The sequence below is a fragment of the Aythya marila genome (genome assembly GCF_965140915.1).
Source record: "Aythya marila genome assembly, chromosome: 5".
In the NCBI taxonomy this organism is placed as follows: domain Eukaryota; kingdom Metazoa; phylum Chordata; class Aves; order Anseriformes; family Anatidae; genus Aythya; species Aythya marila.
In genome coordinates, this window is record NC_139046.1 from 26,986,183 (window position 1) to 27,006,099 (window position 19,917).

At 45.8% G+C, this 19,917-nt stretch overlaps 1 protein-coding gene across 2 annotated transcripts in view; it reads left to right on the forward strand.

The window, feature by feature from the left end:
- The window catches only part of ADCK1 (aarF domain containing kinase 1), a 79,359-nt gene that overhangs the window by 11,329 nt on the left and 48,113 nt on the right, over positions 1–19,917 (forward strand). For both annotated transcript variants that reach the window (XM_082760810.1, XM_082760811.1), the window contains exon 4: positions 19,468–19,671. In XM_082760810.1, coding sequence (XP_082616936.1) covers positions 19,468–19,671 — 204 coding nt within the window. The remainder of the gene's footprint in view (positions 1–19,467; positions 19,672–19,917) is intronic.

Below are 19,917 nucleotides of genomic sequence, written 5' to 3' on the forward strand. Positions count from 1 at the left end.
GAGACATGGAATAGCCATTAGGTGGCAGTGACTTCCTGTCACCAAGCTAAATGGGAACCGGTAAGAGGTGAAGAGCCTCACAGCCCATCTACAGTCCCTGAGCTGATCATGCGAGGTTGCCCCATTATGTCCTCCCCAGGATATCTCTTCATCTAGAAGGCAGGGTTGGTGCTAATGCAGTCTAAAGAAGCTACTAGCAGGGCCAGCTGTAGGCTTGATGACTCTCCATTTGAGCGCTGCTGTCTAGCAAGCTTCCTGCCAACACATAAAGCATGAAAGCTTTGCACTGAAAACACATAACAAGCTGTAAAATAAATCTTACAATCATAAGAAACTTCCTTTTCCTCCTTCTGCTTTCTAGAGTGCTGTCAGCTGAACGTTATGGCCACAACATCACTAGGTTTTAATTTAGTAGCATTGCAGGAAGGTCCATTTTTTGGGATGTGTGCCTACAAAGCAGGATGTTCTTCAGTCCTCTGCAGGGATTTATTCAGAGAAATGGGCCATTGTGACACTTCTGGAGGAGGAGGAAGGAGAGAGGTGAGGGGAAAAGAGGCAGTGCCTCATCCACTGCACTTGTCTTGATGGCTCTGCACCCTCATTCCTGAAACGCTTCTCTCCAGGAGCATGGGTGAGGTGTCAGGCATGCTTCTGGTCTGTGCAGAGGATTTCCTAAGTGGTCCTGCACGTTCCTGGCAGCTCCCCAGCAGAATGAAGCTATGGGCCTTGCGAGCATTTTGCCTTCTCTCCTCCAGGTGGGGCTATCCCTTTGCATTTGAATCCCTGCATCCTTACAGCTTCTGAAGAGGTACCTAATAGCCAGAGGAACATCTGAAGAACATTTCAGCTGGTGCAGTGAGGAACCCATCAGGGAGCTCTTGAAGGATGTAGGCTGTGAGGAGCTTGCACCATGAGGAGCACTATAAAAGGAGCAACTGGGAAGCGAAGAAATAATTTTATTTGATCTAGTGTTTGGACTACACCTTGAGACCTAATGTGGAATGAACACCTTAATGCAAGGTCAGACTTGTAAAGAGAGGCTCTGAAGAGTGTGTGGTTGAGACTTATTTGCCTAGATTTTCATCCCAGGTATGAGTGTTGCAAATAGATAGACACAAGATTTCTCAAAGTTGAAGAGGGAAGGAAGCAAAAAGAAAGCAGGATTGCATAGGATGCTACTTTAAGGAACTTAAGACTGCTCCCATTGACTTTGGATCAGACCCTTTGATAGGATGTTTCCTTAATGAGGGATTGTGTAGCCTTGAACACAAGGTTGGTTTAGATAACCTCAAAGAATCAGAAAGCCCATGTTGGAAGGGACCTCAGAAGAATAATGGCCCAGCCCTTCATGGGAATTGACAGAAGCTGAAACAACTTGGTTGTTGGAGGCTGCCTGTTAAATCAATAGAGATGGCAGGTAACCAGTGCTTTACCTATTTAAAAAAAAGAAGACATCTGTCTTGAGAATTGAAATAATACTATCTGAGATTGGGGAAAAATAGATATGTAAACATTCATATGGGGATAGAGTACAGCAAAGTTGAAACAGGTAGACAGACTGATGTTGCATGCAGAGGATATTTCATATAGCAGGCCAGGTTGGAATTGTAGAGAAGAGCTGAAAACTGTGGATTTGCTCTGCTAAACCAGTGACCTTATCACGTTCTCCCCAAAGTGTATCTGATAAAAGAATGTGCTGGAGGGTAGCACACAATTACCTTACCTGTCAAGCCAGTGTCTTCATTTGGTCTGGGAAGTGAGTGCAGAGGGGATGGCTGTGCTGGGTGGTGTCTTGCAAACGCTTCCATGAAGTTCTTGCAATGTGGAAGGCATCTTGGTGGCTTTCAAACAAACCCTTTCACCTGTGTGAGGGCTACCCAAGTTGCATACTTGAGGTAAAGGTATCCCTGAAGGCAACTCTGCTGTCTTTCTCCATCTAGTGCCTCAGGGCCAGGCCAGACTTTGTCAGGCTGAGGAAGCCCTGTCCACTGGGAGAAAAAGGCAGCTGTTTCTCTGAGTTTGTCTAGAGACAAAGCAAAACATAGAATCCAACGCCAGGCTTGGAAGCTACTGCTTAATTTATTGACTATGGTGTCTATGCCCTGCCTAGAAACCTGCTGATGTGAACATGTCTGCATTTCAGTAGATCTGGACAGAGGTGTGTCTATGTGTAGATGTGTGCCTGTGTGTTCAGCATGTGAGCATTTCTGCTCAAATAGCCACTTCCAAGACAGAGTCAAAGATGGCTTTGAGTGAATCCGAAATGGTAATCACATTCCCTGCTACCATAGTTAAGTGTACTTCTGATCCCAATAGAATTGGTTTGGGGTTTCTCCCATTCCTTTTTTTTTTTTTTTTTTTTTTTTTTTTTGAGAGAGAAAGAGCCCTGTCTGAGTGACTGCAAATTGTGCTGATGGTGCACCATCAGAGCAGCTTGCTGTTCCCTCCTCTGCAGCAGCAGCATCTTGGCAGGTCTGACACCAGTAACAACTTGTTTTTGTCAGTGTACTGAGCTGATGTGACTTGGAAGGGGCCCACAGGGAGCAGATAAACATAGTGGCAAGGGTCATCTTCATACAGCCTCTGCTCTGTTCCTAGCTCCACTTCAACAATGAAGCTGCGTGTGAGACTGCACATACACACGCATGCACAGTGCTTTATGAAATGCCTCCTGCCAAGCTTGCACCCATTTACTGCCTTGCCAGCTTTGCTGAATTTAGAGGTAAATTCACTGAAAAGGTCACTAGCAGAATTGCTTTTCAAAAAAACAGCTCCTAAAATGCCTTTACTGCCCCTGCAGTTTCTGTTGGAAAATATATTGGTTTTGAGTTGCCTGTGAACTCTGTATCCATGCAGCCTGTTTGTTATCGTAGGGTTGCTCTGAACACAAGTTGTTTTTTTCAGCATTGCTGAAGGGCAGCAGGCTTTGCACTCCTATTTGTTTATTGTAGGATTGTTGTGTGAAAAGAAGTAGGGAAGATAGGCTTTCTTCCCCGGAGCCCTTTCCTTTGTGTTCACAGTCAGGCATCGCAGCTGGACATTTCCAGAGCCCAGCAGGAGCTTTCTCATCTCTGCAGTGCCCTGGTAGTGCCTGTTCTCTATCTCTTCTTTTATAGGACAGCTTCCCTGCTTGTATTTCTTTCAGTAAGCTGAGGTTTTGCTGTGGTAATCTGAATTGGGAGACATCCATTGCCAAGACACAGAGTGGTGATCCTTGACTGAGCAACGTCGTAATGAAATGATCACTCCTGAGCGATGGGGAGCGAGCAGCAGCAAGGCTGTTAGCTGGGGCCATATTTTCCTCACCCTGGGCTGGTGCTTGTGCTGGGCTGTTCACTTGAAGATGAGATATCTGCAACCTGCTGTGTGTGGAGGGCTCCCAAGAGCTGTACCAGCTCCTGCTTCCCTGACCGCCAGGGCTTACATCCACTGCAGCTTCCCTCCACCTTCACTGGCCCCAGAGGCCACAGGTTAGGGACTGTGTGTACCAGGAACGAGGGTGATGTCTGATTCTTCTAAACCTGTATTTTGATTTTGGGGTAGCAAGAGCTTGGTGTGGCTCAGGACTGGGCAAAATGCAAGCAGCAGTAGCTTTATACAGGCACCTCTCCTGGTGTATTCCCATCTGAACACAGGCAGCTTCCCATGCTGTCTCTGTACAGACTTACTCCACCCTCCTGCAGGGCTTTTACCAGATGGGGCACAGACTTTCTTCACCCAGCACTGCACTTACTGGTGCCTCACATGGCAAAGGTTCGCCACAAGATTGATTTTTTTCAGAGAAAATCAAGACCCAGGTCCTGTGTGGATTCATTGTCAACCCCAGGCAGGTCTTCCAATGCTGCGGCTTTGCATGCTTGTGTCAATAGCAGCTGAGCCAGGAGAATTTCCCTTCCCAGTCCTTTTCTAGAGTAAGGTTCCCCGCAATGGCTGAGCTTGATCTTCACCTGGAGAGATGAGCACCTACGCATGCTTTAACTTCTTTCCTAGAAATCTCACTCCCAAAATAGTCAGACATCAGGTTCCATAACGTGCTCAAATTTAATGAGCTTCCAGTTCAAGAAACTCTTTCATTTACGAGCAGCCTACAGAGGCTGTTACATTTCATATTAGTATTGAAAGACTAATGCAGGTTTGTGGCTTTTGTTTGAAGGATACTAAATTTAAATAAAGCAACAACAAAAAAAGACATTCTGCCCTTTTGCAAAATCTTTGAAATGGTCGGGCATATATGCAGCTAATGAAGGAAGGTTGCTTAAAATATCTCCAAAAACATTTACTGCTTATAATTACTGGACATATGTGTAGTTAATTAAAGAAATAAAGTACAGATAAGACACAACCACCATCCTAGTAGCAGATGCCCCTCCTTCCACCTGCATTGCTCAACAGATTTCATCTCAAGAAGGGAAATGAATTCTCAATTGCAACATGCGTAGTAATTAACCGCACTGTAATTCCGATGTGCAGTGCTGTCACCCACCATCGGGTGGGAGTGGAAAAGGCACTGCATTTTGTTGATGGTTGAACATTTGTTTTCCTCATCATTTTGACACCAGAGGTAATTGCCATTCCTGAAATATTCTCTCGCTATCATTACAAAGCAACTGTTAGGGACAAATTAATTATGAAGAGTCTCGTTATGACAGATTAATAGGCCAACAGAGGAGATTTCTTTTCCTCCTTTCAGGCAATTGAATAGTAAAATCTAACAGCTCCCATATAACTGTTAGGAACATGTGCTTTACTGTAAACCAACACTTATTTTGCTGGAGATGAGGGATTTGCAAGCCTAGGAATAGTGTGTAGAATGTGTTTCCAAACTTGCTTTTATTGAGCTTTTGGCTTCCCGGTATCGCATGCCAAAATCAGCATGAGACAGGGTATTGCCATATGGAGGGCAAGTCTTCGTGGTTGGGATTGGACTGGTGGGGTCATGGGTGAGCAGTGTTGTGAAGGCTTGGAAGTGAGGAATGCTGGATGTGTGGGTTCGATGGATTTTAGAACAAGACAAAGTCATTACTTAGGCTGTTTTATGGCAACTGAGGGTTCCTGGTGTGAGGAATGTCAGATCCGATGTGCTGGTTGAGTTCCAGATAGCCAATGATGTTCTGCCTGCCCGTGTCCCTCTGTAAGTTGCAGACTACCTGTCCTAAATTATGCTGAGGACTGGTGTGGGGTGGCCCTAAGACAGCTGCAAGCCTGTGGTGGGAGTGACTGTGGCACTCTGCCTCCCTGTGACTGAAGCGTTGTCCAAGCCCAAGAGCACAGGAGTTAGAAATACCCAAATTGCTCATGGCTGCATTTAGGAGTTCACCCAGCTATGTGTAGTCAGGACAACAATTTATATAGACTTGCTTACAGGGCATTCAAAGACGCAGTGAGATGTGCATCTCATCACTGACTGCCTACTGTGGGATGCCAGTGAATCCGAGGTGCTGATGAGCACACAATTAAGAAGGAGCTTATTTTAGGATCTAGAACAGACTTAACATAGACTTAAAGCTGCCTCCTGGAGGAGGCCTGTTAATGTTTCACTGTGACTTCGGCCTCCTTCATAGGATCTCTGCGTCTCTGTCAAGTATGTAAATATTTTAATCTTAAATATACTGGAAGTCACAGACAGCATTGCTTCTGGATTACTAGCATCTGATTTCTTCTCATTGCTTTGCTTCATGTCAATCTTGCATGATGGCAATTCTCTGTGGTCTTTTTTGGCATGCAAGTTTTGTTAGAAACTGCCTATTTTTGACTTGTCTTTTGATGAAGATTCTCTTGCCTATTGTCTCCACTGCAGTGTCACCTTTGTATGTTTTTTTTTTTTTTTTTTTTTGTCTGGTGTTAGTCTCTTATATCAGGTTCTTGTCCTTTTCTCAAAGGAACCTCAACATTTGCCACATGAGATTCAGACGGAAACCTCCTAGATGATGTTTTGTTTCTCAAATTGTGGCAGGCGCTGCCAGATTTGTAGTTTTGTCCACAGAAGTGTTGTAATTGAGTGATGATGGAATAGGCTTCTCTTACCCTGCTCCTTGGGGTACTTGCAGAGGTGATCTGTAGTAATCAGCATCTCATATTAAGAAAAAAACTATCCTAGATTTCCACTGGATAAAGCCCATTTCTTGCTGTTTGTAGCTGCTTCTCTGGGAGGGTGGGGGATAAAGGTAGAGAGATTCTTTCGCAGGCAATTGGGCAGAGATCATTTCAGAATGCCCTAGGCTGAACCACTCGTCCAGACTATGGACCAGTCACTGTGGTCTTGGATGGGTTAGGTAACCTGAAGGTGGAGGCTTTCTGCTCTTTTTCTTGTTGGCTTTGTGCCCAGCTCCCCATGCACTGACAATATTTCTTGTTGTACCCAGTTTCTCAGAAGTAAAATAGTGGTTTACAGTGAGTCTGCAGGTGGAGGGATGCTCTGTTTTCTTAAATTTAGAATGAAAGAAGACATTCAACAGCTTTACTGACTCTTTTCCTCTTGTTTCTTATAATATATTTGACATTTACAAATGCGGCATCCCTACCTTGTGGATGCTCATTCATCTCTTAGATGAGAGAGAGAACTCAACACCTGGCAATGGAAAGGGCAAAATGTTGAATATGTAAGCTTTTATAAAGATGATCTCAATTTTATTCCCTTCACATCCTCAGTGAGCCCCAGCCAAGTGTTGTTCGTTGTGATACCAACTGCAATAAAGGCAATTGTCTCTGGTACTGCTGGGGGTAATTCCTTCTGCCTATGGTGGGAGCAAAAGTAATCTGCTCTGGATAATGACTTACCAACATACAGGTTCACCTGGGCTGTTGGTTTGTTTATCTCAACGTGATGCCATGTCAAATATTTTTACTTTTTTGAACTGCTATCTCATGCCTTTTTTTTTTTTTTTAAGTGGCACCCTCAAAGCCGTTATAGGTTCTCTGTTGCTTGTGCAGCCAGGAAGATTCAGTAGACCAAGTGCTATCTCCAGTAGCACCCACATAAGTCCATTTTTTCCCAATCCTGCTCCCATTGGCACCTATACAAACCTAATGTTTCCAGTATGAAAGCAGAGGAGTGGCTGTGAGGAAGGATCTGACCTTCTAATTGCAGTTTAACAAGTCTATTGATTGTACGTGGATCAGGAGAGACATCAGCTCAGTCTCCCATGGTGGGATCATTGCTGGGGTGCCAATAGACACCAGCAGCCTTTCTGGGTGTGTAGCTCTGTGCTCTTTGCTGGAGGAAAAAGCTGGAGTAATTTATGTGTTTTTCACTGAAGTCAGCAACTCTGGCTGATACCCAGAGGGGAACAGATCTGCTGAGTAACAAAGGGACATTTTTTCTTTTTTTTTTTTTTCCCTCTTCATCATAGGCCTTTTTAAATTAGGCCTGTGCTATACCACTGATGATGACTTAGTGCCGCCACAGCCACTCTCCTTCTGTTGGACGTAGTGCTATGACAGTCACTGCAGTTTTTTGGAATTGACAGCATAATCCCATGGTTGTTATCTTTCCTGACTTCCTAGTCAATCTAATTTAATCACTTCTAGGTATTTCATGTGTTGCTGTCTCTCTCCTCTTCAGGCACCCTGTTCCTCTGGGAAGAGGGCTGTACTTTAAAGGTCAGAGCTTCTCAGACTAAAGAAGGGGAAAAGAATCTGCCTCTGTCAATTTGGTAAGGCAATGTCTTACTGAGGTCTCTAGAGAGGCTGCGATGGAATTTCTTCTTTCTGTGCTCTGTGACCAAACTGTGAGTGCTGGTGCTCATCTGTGTGGCCGTGACTGAGGGAGCCTGGTTGCTGTGCTGTCCCGGCCGTTGGAGTGACCTGCCAGGAGAGAAGCTGCATATGCACAAGGGGGAGAAGCTGCTGTCGCAGGGCTTCATCGCCTGACGTTGACTGAGATAGGTCCTGACTGGAGGTCAGCTGTGACGTGCAGCTGGTAGGGTGGGATTCGACTGCTGGGAAGAGAAAAATGTCAGCCCGGATTCTGTGGTGCTGACAAAGTGGATGTGACGATTTCTCCCCTCCAGCTGCAATGGCTGCCTCTGTGCTTCCTTCTTCCCCGCACCCCCACACTGGGGAGAGCAGACTGTGTGACGCTACCCCGTCTTGGCCCACTGCTGCTGAGCTTGGTGAGACTTTGCTGAGCTTTCTCCATCTTTCCTTCTGTTTGGAACATCCATCCTGATGTACCTTGCCAGTCAATGTGGTTCATCCAGACTCCATGGCTTTTCCAGTGCCATTTTATTGCAGGATGGAGTATGGGTACTAAGGGAAGAAGCTGTCAGATGTTCATCTTCATCTCTGCTGCTAGGCTCCTTCACTTTCCTTTGGAGGCCAGGAATATTCAGCATTGAACAGATGGCCTTGATACTGATTTTATCACATCTTCCACCTCTTTGCTATACCTGGTAACACTCTGTGTGCTTCCTTTCCCATTTACAGTGTCTGACCTCTTGAGCAGTTGTAAAATGTTACCAAGTTAATCTGCCCGGTATCACCTAGTTCTATTATTAAAGCAAATCATGAAACTCCTGATGCCATTCTGGTTCAGCTGTCTTGTAGGGGCTCCTGACATACTCCGCCTTGTTTGTTTTGCTCGCTCTACTTTATCTGGGATTTTGGACTTTTTTTTTTTTTTTAAGTGAAGAGACCATCTCCATACCCTTCTCCCCAGTGTGCAGCTTCCCTGTGCATAGCCAGAACTGATTCAGTGGCAGCTAATCCCTACTGTGGCCTCGATTGAGCTCATTTCCCCACCCTCCCCATGGCCCAGGACCAGCACTCTCATCCCATGCTACTGCCTACCCAGTGTTTCCTTGCATGCCTATGGCTGTCTGGGGAGCGTTCTCCCTTTAGGTAATTTTTGCTGCTCAAAATTATTTCTTGCTGTTAGGTTATTAGTCTCCGGAATCTGTAGGGTGTGTTGTCAGCAGTTTCTGTTTAGGGAACACTTGTGAATATAACATATCTCAGTTGATCTTGCTCCTTACAGCAACTGAAAATAGCAAAAACAAACAACAAAAAAAAAAAGCAGGGTTTAATCGGACTGATGGCTGGGTGCCCCCCCCCATAGCTAAACACACAGACGTTTAAGATGGTGTCTTTACAACCCTCAGCTTGTTTCTACTGCCAGCCCACATGATTTGATCCAAGCTGAGCTGAATTAATTTTGTTAGCAAGGTTCTGAAAGATGCTGTGTCACATTTATTATCGTTTCACCTGCCTCTGTACCAGGAGCTGCAGGCACTGTGATCAATGGATTAAGACACGTGCAGCTTCTGCATATGTCTCTGTGCAGCCGCGGTGCTGAGTGAGTTCCTCTCCTCCATGGGTGCTCTGATCTTAAGACCTGATCTTAACTTATCTTGATGAGTAGGTGCCATTCATGCAAGTGTACCTACCCCAAAAGAGAGGCTGTGTGAAGGGTCTGTTGTGTCATGGGTTGTTTTTGGAGTATTGTTTTCTGGAGAGCACTTCTCTCAGGGTTGGAAACAGCTTCAAGAGAGAATGGACTTCATGCCGTGTGTTGGACACAGCTCAGCACTTTTCCTTCCCAATAGGAAAGGTGGATACAACAAGGCATTTCCATACCTGTGTGAGATCATCTGGGGGATGGATGTAGGGGTAAGCCTGCAGACGGCCTGCCAGCAGAGTCCTGGCGTGTGGCACAGTGCCTGCACTGCCCCGTGAGTCCTCTGCCAGTCCAGCAGCCCAGCCGTGTGCCGGACATCCTTGGTGGGTGCATTGCAGATCTGTCAGAACCCAAAAAGGGTTCAGCAAAAAGGGTCTGAAAACAGCATTGGGGTTGTCTTAGCATTGTAAATAAAAGATAAAGGCATGACAGTGATAGGAGGGAGCTATGTGAGATACAAAATGTCTGATTTAACATATGGAATGGAAATGAGCCTTCCTTTTGCATTGGTGCCCTCCAAGTTTCCTCAGAACTAGATCAGGCTTTGGCATGTAAGTTTCCCATACTGCCCAGAGGCTTCAGAACATCTTATCGTTGTAAATTTCTTTTCCCTTTTTACCTTCCAAAGTTTAACTTTCATATCTGTAGTGAGGTGATACCTGCCCTGGTGTTACTTTGGTGTGTATTTACAGTAAATCATCAGCTTCTCTAACTGTGAAGGAGAGACCATCTGAAACAGACAGGCATAGATGCTAGAAGCAAAAAATGTCTCTGAGATAAACCTGACTGGTAAGAGATGGTCTTTTTGCAAAGTTCTGCCTGTCCTTTTGTGTCGGGTGTGTCATGTAGGTAATATAGCACAAAGTACAGAATTGGGAGCTTTGATTTTTATTCCCAGTCCTGCCAGTGGTGTTCCTTGTGGGACCCAGTTGAATTGTTTCATTCGTATGAGTTCATTTTCTTGGATCAAAGGAGAAGAAAGAGGGTTTGCCTTCGTGAAATGCTTTCAGAGGTGTATGTGAAACTGGCAGTAAGAGTGTTAAATAGTCTTATGGTTAAGGCTCCTAGACTATGAGCCTGTGATGTCTGGAGGCAGAAAGGGATCAACTTGACTCTCAGATTGCAGTGTTCAGCAGTTTGATCTGGAACCATTAGTTGGTGAGCTTGGGCAGGTAATGCCATAGCTGTAGAAGTGCAACATCCCAGTTATTTCAGCTGTTATTTTTCCCTTGTATCTGACCATCCCTTCTGTGCACTCCTTGTTGTCCCTGCTAAGGAGACTTAGAATAGTTGCATTATATCACAGAGGTGTTTAGATGGGAACAGCTGCTCCCTTCTGATTTTTTTCCTGAACTGCCCCACAGATAACTAATTGCAGCTCAGTTGCTTCTATTAGCTATTTACCTAAAATTGAGCTGGCTAATGAAAATGTTTCTAATTAATACGAGGCAGATTAAAACTCATTACAGCAAGGTCGTCAGTAATGAGAGATAATCAGAGCACAAATGACCGAGCTTGGAGCAAAATGAAGATGGAACTCAAGCAGCCGATCGGCGCTGGCTGTGCATGCACCAGCCGGCAGAGATCAGCAAGGTGGCTGCTGGTGCTCGGCGCTGGGGTCGAGCAGTGCTGCTTCCTCCTCCCAGTGCAGCCTGGATGAGACTGGTCAAAGAGATGGACCTCAGCCGAGTGTAAATGGGTCCCTAATCACGGGGTGTCTCTAACTAGGGCTTTGTTGCTAGGCCTGTTAGACACCAGTCCTCCAAATGGTTGAGAATCACCTTGTGGTATTAGTGCACTGTAGGTGGGAGGTCAGTGCCTGCGGGTGCTTCTGCATGGAAATTCGCAGTTTTGATGGTTCAAAGGGTGAGAGGTTGCGTATCTGTTTAGTGGGGAGTGGGCTTTTCCAAACTTTCTGATTTCCAGAGAGGATTTCATTTAATGGTGAAATGTGTTCGTTTGCTTTAATTTCAGTTGCTTTAGCACTGGTGATGTAAGGCCAACACCAGATTTCAGCTGACAGAGGTTCACTGCGTATATCCTTCTGTTTGTGCAGTTCAGTGGCCGTCCTGCTGGTTGTGTGACATGGAACTGAGGGGCTATGACCTTGTCACTTCAGGACAGAGATGATCCCTTAAGTCTGTATCCTTTGCAAGCTATAACTCTTTCCTACTTCCTGGCTGTCCCACTGGCTACCTGCTGTTGTGCTACAACTTCTGAAGGATTTTGATCTCTGCTAGGACTCTTTTGAGCTCTGGCAGTCAAAACTGAGAATTGGTGGATGCCTTTTTACCCAGGGTTTGCCCTAAGTGGAACTAACCAAAAAGTACAGGACTAAAAGGGTGACAACACACCTGCTGAAGTGAGGACTCCTGAAATGCCCTGGTCTCCTATGGTTAGACATCCACAGACAAACCCATATGAATGTTACATGTACCTTACACAAATAATGAAGTATTTGATTGTGGGGTACGCTGCACCAGGAGTTATTCCAATTCCAAAGATGTGTGCTCAGCCTGCCATCAGCAGTGTGATCAGTAAGTCGTACTGTAAGGAAGCATTTGAATGGGAAATATCTGGTGTGCAGAAGATCAAGCTTCTGTAAAAAGCAGGCAGAAAAGATAGTATATAAAAGAGGTAATAAGAATTCCATTTAGAGTTGTGTCTCAGTGCAGCATCCCTGCTGTCAGTCAGTTTGATTACCAGGCTGATAGTGTTAGTGCAGGCTATAGCAGTTTATATGAACTGTGTGCTCACAGTGGTTGGAAGAGGGGATAAGAGCCCCTTGGACCCAACCACGCTGTTGCTGCAATGGGTTCTAGGTTTTCTGTTGTGGTTTTTAAAGGACCCAAGTACCCTGTTCACCTCACCAACAGCTGCATGCTCCCTAAACATCTTCACAGATCCACAGATACTTGGCGTGGCACTTGCTTGAAGTCCCTATCTGTGTGAAGTGGGAGTGGACTTTTTTGTTCTTCTCCAGTTTATGCTGCCCTGGGTCATTTAAAGCCATTCTGTAGTTCTACCAGTCACGTGCACGTGGCCCTGTCATCAGGTGTGGAAGAGAAAGGGATGTGTCTAGATTGCTTTCCTGTCTCCTGTGACATGTGTTGTCTCCACCCATCGCTGAAGGCGTTCTGGGGATACCCACTGCAGGAGGGTGATGCTGTCTTCCCTTCCACTGTATGGGACAGCGGAGTCCAAGGGGCAGCCTGGCTTTTCCAGTGCAGTGTCCTGCTGCTGCAGACATCCCTGGGAGAGCCCACAGGATACGTACCTGGGATGTTTCCACACACCCTGCACCACGAGATACCTCCCAGCATCCCAAAGGCTTAATATAAATGACCCTGAGTGGTACTTCTGCTGTGCCATGGGAAGAAAGCAAGGAGTCACAGACATCACCAGCGTCCAAAGTCCTTGCAGTGATAGAGAATTTAGCTGATACAGAAGATTTTTGGAAACCAGTTGAACCCCCAGCAGAAGAGGTGACTGATATAATTGGAGTGTGGGAGATGAATCCACCAAATAGGTTCTTAAGAGATTTTAATGATGCTGGGAGCATCAGTGCACCCTGTTTGCATTCTGTCTCTCACTGTGGCCGATCAATAGGGTAATTTTTGTCTTGATGCCTTGAGCAAGAGTGTTTAAAGCCCTTTAGACATTTTATTACACGTAATGTTCTTATGAGTCTGTAAAATGGGGGATAGCGATCCTGAGTTTTGTAAAGAGCTTTGTAAAAACACTTTTAGAGATGAAAAGCTCCATATTAAATCAGGTATGGTTGTTTTATCATAAATGTCTAAAGCCTTTCTGAATTCCATTAAGCTCTTGGCTTCTCTATCCTCTGACAGTGAGTGCCATTGGTTAATGCTGTACTGTGCAAAATGGGATGTAAAAAAATAACTAAAAGGATTGTTGCTTTGTGGAATGCCCTATTATTTGCTGTTTTGTGAGAGCTGGAAATAGGAATGGGAGATTTGATTTTTATTTTTTCATGTAACTCCTTTCTTTCTTATGCATCAACTCTCTAATCAAAACTGCCCCATAACATTTTAAATCTCTTTTTATGGGCTCTTTTCAGGACCATGATAATTTTTTTTCTCTCCTTCTCTATCCTCTTGTTTTTTTTTCTTCCATACCTCTTTCTACGATGGTATGTCCAGCATCCAAGGTGAGGTTTGCGCTTTCAATTTATACAATGGCATTTTGATATTTTTAACATTTTTTTCTTTCCCCTTCCAAACACAGTTAAGCAGCTTGTTTGTTTTTTCCTGACCCCCACTGTGCATTGAGCAGGTGCCTCCACTGAGCCGTCCACAGCAACATGATGCAAGTGTTCAGTGGTTACAGTTAATTTAGAGCCCATCAGTGTGTGCAGGCAGGATAAATTGCTCTTTCCAATATGTGTAACCTTGCAGCCATCCATGCTGGGGGTGATCTGCCCGTCTGTTGATTGCTCGCCTATCTTTGGTAGGGATGTAGCAGGGTTTATGTTCCCATAGTGGAGAATAATTTCTGTTGCTTCTCCTGGAAGTTTTGTCACTGCACTGTTCTCTCCTTCCTACCGCTAGCAGGGAAATTAAACTTTGGTGCAGGAGGGGGTGGAACAGGATGCTCTGATGTTAGCTGTTGACAGCGATGCAGGCAACTCATTTGTAGTAGAGAGCCCCTTCTGCCTTGTGGGTACTACCTCTACCTGCTTTTTCATCACATTTCTTGGTGTTTCTCCTGCTAGTTCAGCCTCCCTGGAAGTAACAACATTGCAGGTGCTAATGTGGACAGGGCTTCTGCAATATCACCTTGTCTAAAACTGCTCAGCTCAGGCTGGAATGGAGCTGTGGTAAAAACACCACTAAATGTGGCACTTTTGTCCTAACCACTAAGTCCCCCACTGCTGCTTTCTGTAGTGCTGGGCTTGGTGTGCCAAGGAGGGAATTCTGAGCAGGGAATGGGATGAAATGAACAAGTAAAAGAGTGTTCTTGCATCTTGTCTAATAATTACTTGATTTTTTTTTTTTTGTGTGTGTGGAGGAATTTATTGAAAGCCACTTGAAAGTCCTGATAAATATCTTCCCTTTTACTTTCATTGACTGTTGCATTAACATGCTCCGAGTATTTTAGTGGACTGGTGAAGAATGATTTTTTTTTCCTCCTAACCTCCCTGTTTTCCTTTTGCTTTTTCTGTTCATATCACATTTAGCTAGATTATTTTTGGTACTCTTTGTAATTATTGTCTCAACTAATTTAGTTCAGACAGAATAAAAGCTAATGGGGCTATAATTTCCCAGATTACTCTGGACTTTTCTTAAAAACAGGGCAACATTTGTTCTCCTTCCTAACACTTTTAATGTGTGATCCCCTTTTTGTTATGATTATTAATGTTTCAGCTACCTTTTAAAATCATTTGTAATTTTTATGTGATTGAGGTGTTCAAGGTGTTTTCTGGAGATGTATTGTTGAAATACTGTCTTGGAATGGTCGGTGGCATGAGAGGGCATCTCCTCCCCTCCCTTGTTCAGGTAGGGAGCAGGTGGGATGTGAGTGGGCAGCCAGGTGGTGTGGAGCTGGTCCTGCTCACCTGTCCCAGGGTGCTGTCCGGTGTGGAGGTAGGTGAGTGGAAGGAGCAGCTTTTCCAGACCTGTCTTCCACAAAATCCAGCCTGATGTCCTTTGTGAGGCATCTGTGTTTGTAGGGTTCCTGGAGGCAACAGTCATCATCGGGAATTTCTGGTGACTTGTTTGTTATGTCTTTGACTAATTGCATTTCAAATTTTCTCTCTGCATTCCTAATCCTCATTTCACGTTTTGCCAGCTGTGAGGATGCCCCTCGGGGTTGGAATGACTTTTCTGAAGGATTTTTCATGCAGAGAACGGCTTTCGCCACTTACCTTACTGTCCTCAATGGCCTTTCTGAGCCCTTTTAACACCAGATCTGTCAACAAACCCGATACTCAGGTTTGCACCAGTGTGTTTTAACTTTGGTATTTATTTTTTTCTAAATTAGTTCCTTTATTTTTAAGGCTGGGTTAGTGCCTGCCTGTTTGTGACACCTGTGCATCTGGTGCTCTGAAGAACAGCTCTTGGTCCAGGTAGAAACTTCTTCAAAAGCATCAAAATGACTTGCACAGAACAGATCTGCTTGTACATCAAGGGTAAGCTTAAAAAAAATAAATAAAAAAAATTGTCCCTTTGCACCTCTGCTTGCAGAGTGTGTGCTTCATCCCAGAGGTGTGTTCTCTCCACACCTGAGACTTACTGCCTTCACTATGGCCCACATGGAACCACTTTAATCATCAGTGTTAATCCCACTCTACCCAGGATTTAGGCAAACCACATAGGTCTGATAGCCATGCGGTGGGCCAGTGGATAATTGGTAATCCTCCGTATGTGCAATGCTTCCTTTCTCTACAGGGTGCTCCTAGGCCTGATGCGTAGAAGCAGGTCCATGTCTAACTAGCTGTTATTCCTAGCTCTTTTCCCTGATAAGAAGAATCTTCAAAGCATTGCATGTGTAACAAAGAGCAATATCTTGTGAGATTTCTTGGAGAAAAGCACTGAGCCATTCTGGGGGATTTCCGTTTACCCAGTTTCTTAAAGGTAGGACAGTAATGTGAGTCAAGAGCATCAGACACTGTGGAAGGAATGTGACACTTCACTTATGATTAAGAAAAGGTCATATATCAGAGAAACAAATGCTATGTCTGGACCATGACCTGCCTTGCAGAGATCCAGGCAATTAATAGATAACATTAGGAACATTTTTCTGCTAAACATCCTGACCTGGTTGGTAAGAAAAGACTTTGGAAGCTGGAATCACAGCCCCACTTCATTCTCAATTCTGCCTTCAATGCAGACTGGAGTTCTGTTAAATTCAGGGCTACAGGTAGATTTCCTTCTTCCCAAACATGCTGTCTGGCCATCTCTTTATCTAAGAGAGGCATGAGCTGGCATTCCCTGGTCCTGACCACCATCCAGGGTGGCTCTCTCTCAGGAGTGTTAACCAGACCAATCATGAAAGCACTGTGGAGGATGCTGTGCATAGAGTTTTTGAGCTGTTTTGTTCCTAGAGCCCTCTGTAAGGATGCCCTCATCTCTGTTGTTGAGGACTGCTGAGTTCATGAGGCAAAACAAGTTCTCTGTAAGATGGATAAGTCTGGGAGGGCTGAAATTTCCTCTTCCACTGCAGGCGTAAAGTGACAGGCATGACCTTGCATCCATGTGTATGTTCATTTGTACATTCAGCTATGTGACTTCTCCATCCTTTTGGCTGCTTTTGGTCATTTGCCAGCCCTTGGCGATCCGGATGGGGCAGGTGGGCACACTGGAGCCGGTGCCTCTAGCCCGAGCTGGCTGCCCTGGGGTTGCTGCTGCTCTGCCCTGAGCCACACAGCACTGTGGGATCTCTCGATGAGCTCCTGATGCATCTGGGGGGATCACAAACCCTGGCTGGCCCTCGCTCAGTGCTGGAGATTTTGGAGTGTATCTGCGAGGAGCTGGGCCTGGCTCCTGCCTGTGCCCTGGGCTGCAGCTGGCCCCACACCCTGGGGGGAGCCAGGCACGGCTCTGCTGTCGGCAGGGGGGTTCCTCCCCTGCTGGAGGCAGCGTGCAGAGGGCAATTATTGGAGCTGCATTAAAGCTGTTTCCCTGTAATGGGCTGAACTCCCTGTGCTGTGACAAACTACCCAGCTGCTCTGGCTCCCTCCCTCCCACTGCCTTTCTCTTTCATCCCATTACTCCCTCCCTGCTCTTCTTGCTTTCTCGGCCGCTTTCACAGCTCCTTTTCCCTATTCCCTTTTGGCCTGCTTTTGCCTCTTGGCACACAGAGGAGAGCAGAAAAACAGCCAGGGCAGAGCCCTGCTTGTTACAGCAGGAGCTTTAAAGCAGGTACATAAAATGCAGCACAATAATATGGGAGGCTTCAGGGATGCCTGCGGATGTTGTTTTCTACCTGTGCATCTGTGAGTATTTTGGGCAGGCAATGTGCTGGGACAAGCATGCTCCGAGTGCCAGTTCTGCTTGCCTGTGCGTGCCCACCTAGGAAAGTGTGGGGGGGTGTGCGTGCGTGCAGCAAGCTGTCAAGTCTCCCAAACGGAGTGTGAGACTCTCACATCAGGCTTTCTCCTCACACTCCCCCAGGCCTGTATTTTATGTGCTTGCAGCTCAGCACCCAGCCTGTCCCCTGACACGTTCCCACAAGCGAGACATTCACCCTGTCCCGTGATGTGACACCGTGCTGCTTGGCGTGGAGGGCAGATGGGGAATAGGGGTGTGTGTGTGTGTGTGTCCGTGTGTGTAAGGTTTTCATTGGAGTTCTTCACAGGATCTTGGTGTCTCCTGGGCGGATGGGGTCTACAGACACAGGATTTGACCTTCAATGACATACGACATGGAAGCCAGAGGAATGAGGAGCTTCCATTCAGATAGGTGCCAGGCATTGCCAGGAGATGGGTGCAGAACATTTTTTTTTTTTGTCATTGATTTGCTTAGATTTTATTAATGTATCAGGGTAAGCTTATCTGAAATTTATTAAAGAATATTGAGTGTAGCTGTGTCCTTGGCAGGAGGCATTCCTAGTGAGAGCAATAAAGGCAGAATAAATCAATGTCACTAGAAGATGTGGTGGCTGGTCTGGTTTTGAGCGGCAGAATGAGCTTCAGGAGCTGAAATCCAGACTGGGCAAGTGGTGGGCGATAAGTTTTGTCATTTGGGTGCTTCTTGGCCAATGTGAGCAAAGCTGGCAAGTCTCCTAATCCTAAGTTTCTAAAACTACTGTGTCAGTGGACTTCGGCGATGTGAGCAGTAAGTCTAAGACGTGGCTTGACTGGAGAGATGCAATGTCCCCTTGTGGTGTTTTGAAGCGAGCAGAGGAGGATGAAGGACGGCCCACATAGTGCCCTTCCTCACTGCCAAAGAGACATTTGTAGTACTGGTGATTTTAATGATGTTTTTAACTTTTCTTCCAATTTTCTGGAAGTTCTTGGGATGGTATCCATGGTTTTCTCCTCACTTGATTTCACTGTGCTCTCCTTGAGTCTGCTAACCATGGTTGTGGTCCTGACAATTGCCTTTTGACAGGTGTTATAAATGGCTCAGGATTCAAATTAGGATTAAATAAAAAAATAGGATTTATTGAAAGAATATAAAGGAATAGAGGTAAGCAAACAGCGCTGGGTGCACCGGGAGTCTCCGCTCCACCAGGACGCACACCAGTTACATCAAGCAGCTGATTTTTATGCTCCTAGACTAATACATATTCATTACTACTTCTAAAAAAATAGATTATTAAAATTAGCTTCCGGGGTGCAGTCCCTCCTACTGGAGCATGCGCGGTCTCCTCTGGGGTCTCTTCTGGGGGTCTCTAGGGGTCTTCCATGCTGAAGGCTCGCAGTCTTCCTCTTCCCCTTTATACTTACTGGGCACCATCCCAAGTTTACAGAACACCTTCTTCAAATCTTGTCTCCCAGCCGCTTTTCAGCTTCTTTCTCGGCCCCCCCCTAACCAGATACCAAAGATCCACATAGTATCCCATAACAGTCACTAGTTGTTATCAGTTGTTCTGAAACTCCCAGACACACGGGTAATTAAAACATTCTTCCCCAGCCATTCACAGACACATCTATAGCAGTGTTAGAAATAGAAGTCCGGAATAACAAAAGCAAACAGGTTCATAAATTTAAGAAGTGATAAATTGGCTAGAATGAGGAATGAGGGGGAGACTGGGACACACTGCAGCTGTGGTTCAAGCATTGAATTGCCAGTGCAGGGCCCAGAGGCAGACAGGATTCAAACATTTCAAACAGAATTGTTCTTTATGGACACGAATTGTTAAAACATTCCTCACACAGGGGCTCACATCACTGGATCACAGTGATGGATCACAGTGATGAACCAATGCTGCCTGTGGGTGGACATCGTGTGCTCAAGGATGTAGCCCAAGGCAGAGCCAAAAACTAATTTTCTGTCACTGATCATGATGCCTATGCGCCATCTGCACGGTGCAGATACACATGGAAGTCCCTTTTGCTGTGTAACAGGCAGCAAAGGGGCCTGGCTGATGTTCTGTTCTCTCCACAGGTGCACCTGCGTTCTGCTGAGCGCCTCCGGGAGCTGTGCTGCGCCAACCGAGGCACCTTCATCAAGGTGGGACAGCACCTGGGAGCGCTGGACTACCTGCTGCCCGAGGAGTACACCCGCACCCTCAAGGTGCTGCACAGCCAGGCCCCGCAGAGCACCAGGCAGGAGGTTGAGCAAGTCATCCGCGAGGATCTGGGCAAAGAGGTAGGGGCTGTTCGGGACAAAGATGCATTAGCAGGGCTCTGGGAGGAAAGACTGCTCTCCCCTGGCTGCAATAGACCAATTCCAGCTGGCACTGACAGACCTTTACTTTCTCGAGCCCCTAATTAACCCCCAAAGAAAATAATAACATAAATCACTTTTGGTGCTTGCAGTCAGGTAGTGCAGTATCCAAGGAGTCTGTGTCACCATTAACCCTCAGTAGGCTACAGCACTGAGATCAGAGGTGGG